The sequence below is a fragment of the Epinephelus lanceolatus genome, chromosome 8 (assembly GCF_041903045.1).
Source record: "Epinephelus lanceolatus isolate andai-2023 chromosome 8, ASM4190304v1, whole genome shotgun sequence".
NCBI lineage: Eukaryota > Metazoa > Chordata > Actinopteri > Perciformes > Serranidae > Epinephelus > Epinephelus lanceolatus.
The window spans coordinates 28,611,195-28,623,478 of record NC_135741.1 but is presented as its reverse complement, the minus strand read 5'-3'; the positions used below and the strand labels follow the sequence as shown (position 1 = coordinate 28,623,478).

The 12,284-nt window shown below is 40.2% G+C and overlaps 1 protein-coding gene across 3 annotated transcripts; it reads right to left on the bottom strand.

The window, feature by feature from the left end:
* Window positions 1-1,813: 1,813 nt before the first annotated feature.
* On the bottom strand, window positions 1,814-10,177 carry prdm2a (PR domain containing 2, with ZNF domain a). Of its 3 annotated transcripts, XM_033629197.2 has the most exons (5): window positions 10,040-10,177; window positions 8,337-8,407; window positions 5,994-7,475; window positions 3,236-4,991; window positions 1,814-2,794 (listed from the first exon to the last, which is right to left on the bottom strand). In XM_033629197.2, exons 3-4 carry the CDS (start codon window positions 7,423-7,425, stop codon window positions 3,268-3,270), a joined length of 3,156 nt encoding a protein of 1,051 aa, XP_033485088.1. In that variant the 5' UTR covers window positions 7,426-7,475; window positions 8,337-8,407; window positions 10,040-10,177; the 3' UTR covers window positions 1,814-2,794; window positions 3,236-3,267. The 3 variants fall into 3 exon arrangements, with proteins under 3 accessions (XP_033485088.1, XP_033485086.1, XP_033485087.1); XM_033629195.2 differs by having other exon boundaries at window positions 3,236-7,475; XM_033629196.2 differs by lacking the exon at window positions 10,040-10,177 and adding an exon at window positions 9,672-9,755 and having other exon boundaries at window positions 3,236-7,475.
* Between the last annotated feature and the right edge of the window lie 2,107 nt (window positions 10,178-12,284).

Below are 12,284 nucleotides of genomic sequence, written 5' to 3'. Positions count from 1 at the left end.
CCAGTGGTTAAAGTGAGAAAAGTGTGCCACCACCTGGACATTTTAGGACTTTCTAATAGGGCACAAAATGCAGAGGGCTACAAAGTATGCAATCTATTTCTGGAAAAACATGGTAGAAAATTAAATGACGACTGGGATTATGGTTCAATTTCCCAACATGACTTCTACATATATAATTTCCCAACAATAATAAGATGAATTTGAATGGTTTACGAAAGAAAGTTTAACACATACTTCACATAATCTTAACATTCTCCATTTATTTTGAACACTCGCTTGAAAAAACTTTAGTGCAAATCATACAGAGAGAAACTGTTCAGATATTGATAACATGATTTTAAATTATTAATAAATATACATGACTCAATTTACACTTCGAAATGCTACAAGCACTTTTCACAGTTAAATAACAGTCTCCCAAACCGTCCTGTACATCCAACACACGTCTGAATGGAGGAGATATTACCAGCGAGGGTTGAAAAGGCAAAAATGTAAAATAGAGGTACCATTACACTCTCTCTTTCTCAGATACAGGCCATTGTCAAGTTTTAGTTCTGCTCAAATTAATACAACTCAATCATAATGAAATAATTACCCTGTTTATCACTGGATCTTCAAATTAGTAGCTTATAAAAATGTAAATTAAACAGATACAGTTCATTACACTCACTCTTGAGATTAGTGACAACTTGCCACAAACGTTTCTATAAGTCACTACAGGGTTCCAGCGAAAATGACCCTGTTACTGATGTTACACTTCCCATTTTGTGGTTTATACATGTTGGACTTCATTATACACACTTCACACAAACTATTAACAATAGATTATAAGCAGCGATGCAATGCTTGTATGTTACAGATGATAAAGACCTTAACAGACTGTTTTGCTAATATAAAGATTTATAGTTCTTGAATGGGGAGAAAAAAAACACACAAAGCATGTTTTCTGACACGCAGTTTGTGAAACGGGTGCAAAATAAAGCCTGCAAGCAAACTAGACTACTGTAAATATTTGAGGATTTCAGAAGTAATGCAGTGAGGCCAAGCACTGGAGTTGGCTCTGTCAACGCTGTTTAGAATTTAAATCTTATTATTGTAAAAGTGGCGATGATGCATCCAAGCTGCACAGATTATATAGTACTTCTGGTTGGCATTGCGCTGCCAATACGTCAAACTGTTTCCCGCACGTTCGGAATTTATTTGTAGTGGCCTATAAACTCCAAAATCAACATATAAGATTAGTAAGCCCTTTCATGAAATGTGATAGCACATCGATGCATTGTTTTTTGGTCATCTGCAGTTCCACACAGACTTAAGGCCTTTGCACACTGAGTCTGTTTTTTTTCGGATGCGTTTCTTTAATCCGAAAAAAATCGCTATAGAAAGAAACCTTGCACACTGACAAAATTAAAAGACACATTTCTTCCTTTGCCTCTCTCCACTGGAGTTACCTATCTGGCTGACACCACTGTCTTTCATTTGGCACCGCAAGTTACATGAAGGGGCGGAGCTGTCCTCCCTCTCTGTCCTCCACATTGTGTGCACGGTCCTCCTCTTCTTAATTATCATCCCTCTGAATATTACTATCTGACCTATTGAAAGTGAGCTATCAGAGTTATGAAATGACTCTGTGTGCCCCGGTCCTCTGTCTTGTCGTGGCTGTGTCCCACTGCCACATATTTTCTCTGATTCTTGGTGAGAGAGCTCTCTAAAGGCCTCTGACGGACCCAAAATTTTAATAGGACTCTTTTTAGACGTGCAACAATTTCAGACGAAAAAAAAAAAAAATGACTCAGTGTGCAAAGGCCTTTACAGACTTTGAAGAGACAAACTAATCTATTTGGGTGGGCCGCCAAAATAAATTCCATATGTGGAAAACACCAAACTATGTTTAGTCTTTATGCCACATTCAGTCATATTATATACATTTGATGGCACGTAAAGAGAATTATTCTCAAAACTTTCATACAAATACATTGCAACTGGGACAACCAGGTTATACACAATTTTGATTTGCAAAGGCTGTAGCATTAAATCTACCAATGTTACATTCACACTAATAACACTGCCTTTCCTAATAGTAACCAACAGTGCTGATATCTTCAACAAGAATTACCTAATGGTCATTGTTACACTGTGCTATAGAGTGTTAGTTTTCCATGATTCTATAGTCTTGTGTTTAGAAGTAATCTGGATGTGTCTTTCATGTAACTACACCGGTTGATATCAATCAGACCAACAGAGCAACATCAGATTCAGTGTTTAAGGCCCAATTGCATCTTCATGATCCATCCTAATAAATTAATTAATTAGCTGCAGTACAAGCTGACAGCATGCAGTAAGAGTTTAAACCCAAAGGCCACAGACAACAGATAAGGAAAAGTGCAAATGCATGCTGAGAATGATTGCCACCTGCCAACCTCTGGAAATAACCCACCAAGTCGGAAATGAGAGCAGCCTTCCAGCTCAATTCCTCCCACTTCCCTTCCAATTTGTGACATGTAGCAGTCAGATTAACTTCAAAGTGCAAATCCAAGCCGCTGACAGAGAGTTTGTGAAATGAAGGAAAAAATCTACAAAACTCCAAGCTACTACAAAAGCATTAAAATACTCAGTTAAATACATCCACTCACTTCAGTATCGTTAGTTGCCTGTTTTATCTGTCCTCAATTCAGTCATTTACTGTACAGTATGATGCAATCTGGGTCCGTGGGGTTTACAGTGCGATGAGCGGTTCTCTCCCATTAGTATCACTTTGCACAAACATGAATGAGGAGCTCCACACAGCAGGGTCCTGCAAACAAAACATATATATAGTACTGAGAAAGACATGGACGTGCAGTTGCTTACAATCATCTGGTTGAGTCATTTATGCTTGTAATTTAAGAACTTTTATTGATTTATTTGGTAGTTATTTGTTGTCTCTGTCAACCCCTCTATGCAAGTGTGCATCCTTTTTTATCTGTATACATAACATTAGTTGGTTTAAAAAAAAAATATGGCAGCGCTGAGATCTTATTGGCAGTCTGTCAGGGAAAAAAAAAATAACTGCACAATTGCACTGCATACCATTTTAAGAAGCTTGTTGTAGCAGCTGCTGCTGTGTTACTTACTCATACTGGAATACCTCACAAATGAGGACATACTGTGTTTGTGTTTTTATGTTAGCAATGTTTTTTTTTAGCACATCTCTTCATTATCATTTTGCGAATAAACTTAAATGTGCTATAACTACCTGACGATCCCCTGTGGGCTGCTGGGTGGTCTTCAGGCTGTAGGACTCTGCTCGGAGCTGCTGGTGACGGCTGCGGTTGTTTCCTCTCGGCTCTGGGTGGGAGGCAGCTCGTCCCTCGGTGGTGCGGCCTGTTGTGGTTTCACTATGGTGATTTTAATGGGGATTCCTTTGACGCTATGCTGCATTCTGCTATACTGACGCATAGAAGGGTTGAAAGTGCGAACGATGGGAAGTTCATTCAGAGTGGGTGTCTCTTGTTTTGGCTGTGTGCTCTCTTTTATGATTATTTTACTTCTTTTGTTTGAGAAGACAGTTTGCACTGGGAGGACGGCCGGCCTTTTAGCGGGGCCAGAAGTCTGGAGTCTTGTTTTATGCGGAGGTGAAGCTTGTTTCTCTTCAACCCCTCTATGCAGGTGTCCATCATTTTCCTTTGTCACAGAGATTCCTCCTTCTTTCCTTTTCTTCACTTCTTTCGGTTTCTTGGGGCAGACCGCCATGTGTTTGGTTCTGCTGCGACGCATTGTGAACTCCCTGCTGCAGTGTGGGCAGACAAAGATCTCCTGCTGCTCATCCACCTGTGCAGGTGACATTTTATTTGACTTGTTCCTCTGTGGCATGACCCTTTGGACCATCTTCTTCTTCCTTTTGTTCAGCACTTTGAACTTCACATTTCCTGCTGGATCATGGTTAGCTTTGGACCTGTTCGAGTGGCTCGATCTGTTAGAAGCATTTAGTCCGTTAGTAGAATTAGTGGTGGAAAGGACCCCATTCTGAGTTTTTGCAAAGTGGCGCAGTGGGATGGGATTCTTTTTGGGTGTGTATCGCCTTTTATCACTGGCATTTGCACAAGCCAGGATGTGCTTGTGTAACTCTGGCATGTTATCAAAGCTCTTTCCACACTTGGTACACCGAATAGCCGTACTAAACGTTTGTGGGATGTTGTGGGTGGTGAAGTTTGTGGCTGAAGCCAGTGAGCCAGCGGGTGATCTGTTATGGTAAGGAAATGGAGGGGGCTTAAAGCTGGGATAATGTTGGTTAATGCCAAGACGAACATCAGGCCCTTTGATTTTGGCTCCATCTGAGGCCATGATTTTTATTGTTGTAAACAGTTCTTCAGCAGCCACATCTTCTTCACCTTCTTCCTTTTTCACCAGTTTCTTGGGCTCCTCTACAGCATCGGGCACTGACGGCTCCGTGTTGACTTTTGTTGTGTTGTTGTAGTTCTGAGGTCTTAGTTTTCCCTTTTCTTCTTCTGTGTATGTACACTGCTGGCCAGGATGTAATTCTTCCTGATGCTGTTTGAGATTACAAAGGTAGACAAATTCTTTTGTACATGCACTGCAGACGTAAGTCTTGCCAACACCGTGGAGGTTTGATCGATGATCTAGCAAAGCGGAGGTTTTGCTAAAGAGCAGCAGGCAGAACTCACATTTGTAGGGCCATTCGTCAGCGTGGTCGCCTACATGATGGCCCAGTTCTTTCATTGAATGGAAAAGCTTATCGCACACGTTGCAGATGAAATTCTTGGTGAAAGTCTGCTGTTGTGCATCGCTTGGTGTGTTGTTTGAGGTTTCATCCTCTTCAGCTTTCTCAGAGGGAGATGGGGTTTTAGATGAGATTTCAGTGTCCACAGCTTCCTCCTCCTTTATGGGTGGCGGCTTCGCATGAACAACAGGCTCTGGGTCAGGACTTGAATCACCCACTGGAGGACAATCAGATATCACTGAGGTGGTGGCGGTGGAAAGAGTTACTGATTCTGCAATGGAGGACATAACAATAGTGGGATCCACAGTTTGAGGGTTGGGCACTGATACAATCTGTTGCTGTTCTATGTGATTAACAACCATCTGTGTAGGTGCTGGAGGCTCGGCAGTGTTTTCTTGCAAGGTAACTGCAGCAGGGACTACACTTCCTGGGGCTTCAAGAGCTATGGTGCACTCTATCAATACTGTGTTACTAGTTATGTTGTAAGAGTTGATGAGGGAGTCATTTAACGTTACAGTGGGTGTAAATGGCACTTCTGACATAGGGGTGGACTCAACTATAGGTGGGTTGAGAGCTATTTGATCAGAGAGGAACACATGGCCGGATAGATTTAGAGATGGGTCAAGGGACTGGGAGAGAGTGACAGGGTTTGCAGAATTTGTGGTGGCAAATGCAGTAGTTAAATCACACTCTGAAAAATTTAATGCATTTTCTGTGCAGATTACCAGGGGCTCAGGAGATATATTTGGGGCTAATACCTGGAGTGGTTGGCTTGACGTGTTAGAAATAGGTTGTGGTGCCAAAACTGTGATTAATGAGGGAGCAGTGGGGAGCACTGTGTGTGAGGCTGGGGTAGCAAATGCTATAGTGCATGGTGAAGCTGGCTGCAAGGCAACAGGGGTAAGGGAGGCAGGTGATGGAGTCAGAGAGTTGGAGGGAAGTGCAAGTCCATAAACAAGTCCTTCTGCCATAGGCTCAATTGGGGTCACCATTTCTGGACCTGTAAGTATGGTGAAGTCTGTAACTAAAGGGGTGTCAGGATTCCCTAGGCTCAAATTTTGCTCTCCAATATTCATTATGGCTGTCTCTACCATGCATGTATTTGATTTTCCTTCTTTCAAAACTGCCTCTGAAACTAAATTTAATGTCAGTTCGGATTCACCTAGGGTCTTTTTTTGCAAACTCAAATCTAGCGCAGCATCACCTAAAGCTACACTGTCATTTCTTTTGAATGTATTAGAGAGATCCAGTGGTTGCTGGTTACAGGAATTACCGCCAGTCGTGGGGGGCCAGCTCTCTGTCAGGATAGGTTTTGCCTCTGGCTCTTCCACAGGTGGAGGTGTGTCATCTTCCATACTGGCTGTTTGCTGCACAGGTGAACTATGTTGGGTCTCCATCTGCCCTGTAGTTACAGCATCGCACTCTCCAGCATCTGGTGTGTCCTCTGTTGGGTTTTGCTGTGGAGAGCTTGGTGGAGACCCAGTCCTTCTTTTGAACCTTCCTGTTCCAGCAGGCAGGACAGAGAGGGAAACAGGTGAACAAGGCTTCTGGCCATCTGCAATGAGGGCGAGTGTCGGTTTAAGGCCATCCTGCTTCTCCAGAAGCTGCTTCAACTTTGGGGACAGAAACACAGTTCTTTCCTTCTGCACAACTGTAGACTCTATATTCTGAGGGAGTAGATTCTCTATTAAAGAAGATACAAGTGAAGACGAGGAAGAAGACACGACCACCTCAGACTCCAGTTCAGTTTTAATTTGTGGTAAAAGAGGTGGTGTTGCAGTTCTTCTCTTGGCCTGTGGTTGACCAGGTAGCTCTTTGCCTGATACTGAATCTGTGTTTAAAACCTGGCTAATTTGGGCTGGGTCTAGAATCAGGGCATCCAGTCCAACTAAAGTCGAAGACCCAGAATGAACCTCAGCTGCTTCACAGCTACTGACTGTACTTGTTGACACTATCTTTCCATCAATATAAAAGCTGAGATTCTCTGAGATATTGCTAGAGACATCTAGCATGTATTGTTCAGCGGGTTCAGCTTCATTCTCCACAACAGCTGCAGGTGCTGTATTGTCACCAAAATCTGTTTCCTGTTGTGATGTTTCAATGACTCCCCTCTGAAGATATTCCTCTTGGGGCAGCGGGGTTTTTTCCACATGTGTGACTTGAAGTTGCTGCTCATGGACCCTCCGCTCATGTCGTCGCTTGTTGGTATGTGTGGTGAATATCTTTTCACAGTATTTGCAAGCATTATGCCCCTCTAACACACTCGATTTGTCTGGCTGAGCAGAGTGGTCACCAGCCAACAAAACGGAAGTATTAGACCCAGCGGGGGATGAAGTATGAAGCTGCGTGACCGAGGCTCCTGAATCCAGAGGCTTCTTCTTCTCATGCTGCAACTGATCCAGATTTGAACCAAAAGACGTGTTGTTCTTATTGCTTTTGTATGTAGGTGCATCGTTGTTCACCAAAGTATGGATGTGCATGTGTCGTTCCAAGCCTTGTTTGCTGGTAAAATGTCTCTCACAGTGCGGACAGGGAAACGAGTTCCAGTCTCTCTCAGTATCCTGGTTAGGATGTTTATGAAGATCTGGGGACTGAATCATGTCTGATTCCATGTTGGTTTCCTCTTGATGAATGTCCTCCTCGTCCTCTTCCATATCCTCATTGTCTCCAAATTCAGAGATGTACAAGTGAGGAGAGTTGTCCATGTTTTGTGGAGGTTGTAAGAAGTCTGTCACACTTTTGATAGTTGTCAGACCTATTAAAGAGATTAAGAAGATATTGTCATTTAGCAAACCCACAGATAATATAACTAAAGGGCTATTGAGGGACCACATCAAATGACCTTAAAGGGGAACATCACCCAAATTAAGAATTCCAATATGTTATTTCCATGGCCTGGGAAAGTGCAATCAATATTTGTGAACAGGCGCTACTCTCTAATAGTCAGAAACCAATTAAAGAGTCTCAAACTTGTGATGTCCTGCAGTATAAAGTCTGGCTCACAGTGTCATCTATAACATCTTTCCCAATTAATTGTTTATGGAGCAGCTCCCAGACTGCATACTTGATGACATCACAAATTTAAGATTTGGCACTGTAGTTTTAGGGTTTGGTAGAGTTGTTCATGTTAACTAATATTAACATTGGCTTAGTTCCCCTATAAACATCCATCATAAACCATTGTCAAGTCTAATCATCCACACCTTACAATGTGATGTAAGTCAGTACATCGCAAATATTTATCTACTGTTTGAGTTTTCTTTATCAAATTATTATAGAGCTACTAATAGCAGTGGTAGAAATTACTGTATTTTTATTCATACATGGCAAACAGCAAGAACATTCTGAATAGTATTACATTTGTACTGTAATAGTACTACATTGTACACATGTCTGTAATATCATCTAAACCGTATCTACCATAACATAATGTTGTTCTTTTTAACAATACTACATATGTTTGAACAAAATGCAGAGGCTCTAAACATCTTTGTTAAGTATATAATATGTTACAATCTACATAAATTCAACCATAAAGGCATGAGGATTTAAATAATCAACCAGAAAGTCAACATTAAATAAAAGTAATATGTAGAGATGCATCAAGCCATCTTACCATTTTAATGGTCAGTGCAGAGTAGAAGGCATGTTCTGTTTGACAGATGAACACACAGGCTTTTCTTTCTCCTGGAAGAAGAAAGAAATCAACAAAGCACATGTTACAAGAACTGGTTCAATAATAAAGCATGACACTTCAGCTCAAACTACTGAATGATAAGCAGCACAAATTGATCAGAGTGAACAGCTGTGGTGTGGGAGTTGCTGAGCACAGTGTACTTTATCTCCTCAGTCATTTGGCTGCTGAATAAGCCTTGGGTCCTGTCTTGTTAACTTATGCTAATATCCCTCAAGCATATCAAGGTTACATTATGAACCAACAAACACAGCATAAGTTTTAAGTTTAAGTTTATTTACTTTATTAATCCCCCTCAGTGGAAATTCAATGTTTTCACTCTTGCTTGTCAATTACACACAGGTCCGAAAGACACACACATGCACAAACAGGACCTATACATGCACAAATTGGAGAGATGTCAGAGTCAGAACTAATGGATCCACACTTTCTAACACTGTATTATATACAGTAAGTGTTTTATTTCCATCTACTCATTGCCTACAGTGACTGCAGTTCCAAAATACAGCTAATCTGTCCTCAGATTACCTTATTTACCCTATGGTTGCCTCACACCACCTGCTACACGGATTACATACATTTCACACCTGGCAACTGCCACACACACCTCAATCATCAGCATATTTTTAAATAGCTACCTTTCAGTTATTATTTTAAACCCTGTAAGAATATAGATTTGGTGCATTTTGACATTGTTCTGCTTGGTAAGACAAAATGGCAGGCCCATCATTTGTGCCAAATTTGTCGTGCTCTTCCACCTGCTCCTCACGATCGCATTTATAGCATCAAAATCTGTTTTACTCAAATGTTTCTCCAATTACCCTATTATTCAACTGATTGCACGTTTTTTATCCATCATCCTGCAAAATTATTCAATTCCTAGCAGTTTTCAGGCAATTGTAGACACAAGAGGAAATGTAAACAAAGACCTTATAGCTCATGTTTCTACACATTATCTTTAAATTATTTTAGAACAATCCTGTGGTGTGGTTCCTGTCGCACAAATATAACTGAATCAGTCAATATATCATATAAACAGAATCGAAAATTCGTCCAACACCATTCAACGGCCTACATACTGAATTATGTCAGCCAGTTTACTAATATTCAACTTATATTCCATCCAACTGCGCTGCAACAGGCTTATTTGCCACTTATCGCACATTACATATCTGTATAACAAAAGTACTTATCTATTTTAAATTATCGTTACAACTCGGATTAGCTTTCGGGTGCGTTCACACGCATCTGCTTCACCTGGTTTGATGACGCTCCCCCGTCCTTGCACCATTGCTAACTGGTCACACAACACGTCGTCACTTTACTGTTTTGCTACAGAGGCAGCTAGCTCGTCCACCGAAAGGTCAACTGGCTTCTCTAAAATAGCCCCACCACCGTCCTCCTGACACAAGACAGCCGCTCGCTATATTAAATCCAGATAACCGCCGAAGTCTGGAGACAAAGCTTTACTTAGCAAGTGAAAGAAATCAGCTGTTATCGCCATTAAAGCACTAACAGTATGCTGCTAGCTGCAATGCTAGCTGCAATGCTAGCTCGCAAGCCCTGGCTACATTTAGGGGAGACTGCTCGACACGACCGTTACAAACACTGATCGTTATACACACCTGCACGTTGCAGTGTTCGCTCATAGTTGTCTCAGCGACAAACTGCCGTTGAACCGCTTGAAATATACCTCTAGTGCAGGTTGTGTACAGTTGTGTTTTTTCCGTCTTCAATGTACTAACAAAATTCAAGCGTTCTGATTGGTCCGTAAATGTGGATGTCAAATTTGGACCAATCAGCAACACGTTTGTTAAGACGCTGGAAGAAAAAAAAAATCATAGCAAAAGGCAGCTGTCACCTCAGACTAAAATGAGAACATGAGGCATCACTGCCAGCATTTACAAACTGTTTTATCAAAATGTACAGATCTAATGCTGTTATCTAAGCTATAACAGACAACTATCAAAGATATTTTAAATAATTATGCTGTCTGCAGCTACTCTTTAGTCATAAAGTGTTATATTATCTAAAAAATTGTGAGGGGCAAAAACTAAATTGAAATTGTCAGGTAATGTGGGACACTTGGGTAGATAATTAAGAAAACCACCTAAACTCTGAGTACTACTTAGTTACTTTTAGAACATGTTATGGTTCTCTGCTATATTTTTGTGAAGGAATATGTTGTCAAGTAAAATAATTAAGGAACGTTGGACCTTCAAACACCTCAAGAACTTCCACCTCACTCCAGTGACATGTTTAGGTGAAATGGGACAGCCGTGCTTGTTTTTTAAATGGTTAAATTCATATTGATTCAGTCATTCATTTTCACTTTCCTGCCATGCTTTCTATTTTTCTTTTGCTGCCTGTTACCCTGGTGCCATATTGTGCTTGCATGCGTATAACAGTTATAGTTAACTCTGGACTACTGTGGCCAACATGGCATCAGTGCATCATCTTTAATATTTTTTAGGTGACAAAAATACTGAAAATGTCTGTAATATTACAAGGTGGTACACAATTGCATAACACACGATTTTATGGCAGCCTGAAAACATACTGGTATCACTTCAAAAAAATATCGTCCAATTTTGCATAATTTTTTGTCACATTTTACCTGAATGCATTAAGTACTTACTCAAAACCCTGTTGAAATGATAGTATATTGTGAAAATATTTTGATTATAAATTAAACATTTAATAAAATGCAACATCCTACGATCCGTTTTGGTGTTATGCTGTTATTGTATATGCCACTTAGCTTTTACTTTGCAAGTTTTGGGACCAGTGATTTTTGACTCCTTGCTCTGCACATACTAGTTATCTCAGCTCAAACAAAGTGGTTGTTTCATGTAAAGATCATTTGTAGCAACAATTTAATAACATGTTCGGTGACTGTCTGCTAATATCTAAAGAGCCCAAGCTCTAAAACCTAATTTGTCCCACTTTATCTAATGTCACAAATTATCTGACCTCACCCTAGAGGCTAAATGTTGACACTGTTAATTTGTAGTTTTTAATTTTGATGATCTACAACTTCTTCTCATCCTCAGAACTACATATGAATTTTAAAATTAACTACATACATTTCAATTATTAGTTTCAACTGTCAAGTTGTAAGGCAAATATGCATTAAATGTATTTAAAGCATAGCCATACCTCATTTTATTTTTGAACTCTATCCTTGCAGTGTATATAAATGGCCTGTAGAGGGCGCAATATAATAATAATAAAGGTGTTGGTAATGACTTGAGTGAGTATCGTGTAACTTCGGTTATTCACATCAAATATTTTGTGTTGTTTGCATTGCACAAACATTTCAAATGTGCACAACAATAGTTTTATTGTTATCTGTTGTGATAAATACAGTAGAAGTATTGAGATTTTCAGTTTTTCATACAACAGACAAGAAGATGAAAACAATGAGAGCTTGTCTGCACAAAAGTTACGTAAAAGACAATATTGTTTTATTTTCACCTACAGCAAGTGCAAACACTTCTTAATTTAATTTCATCTTGCAAAAATATGTGCCACTTCATTTGCAATATCAAATCTGATATTGTAGCCAGGCCATATCTCAATATCCTGAAATCACATTGCTTATCATTTCATTAATCGTTTCTGTTTCACAGCTGTTGAGAAACCAGAGGCCAAACTGAGCTGACAAGTTGAAGATTTATGATGTGCACCATAGTATTTGTTCCCTTCCCCGGACCAGCTCTGTGTTTTCCCCAACAATTGTCCATTGAATCACAAGGCACTGCTTCATATAAAGCTCACACCTACACTGAGAGAAAGCTACCCTCTGGTTTCACATGGAATTATTTCAACCTCCAGAATCAACATAAACGACTTTCTTTGAGAGGATCT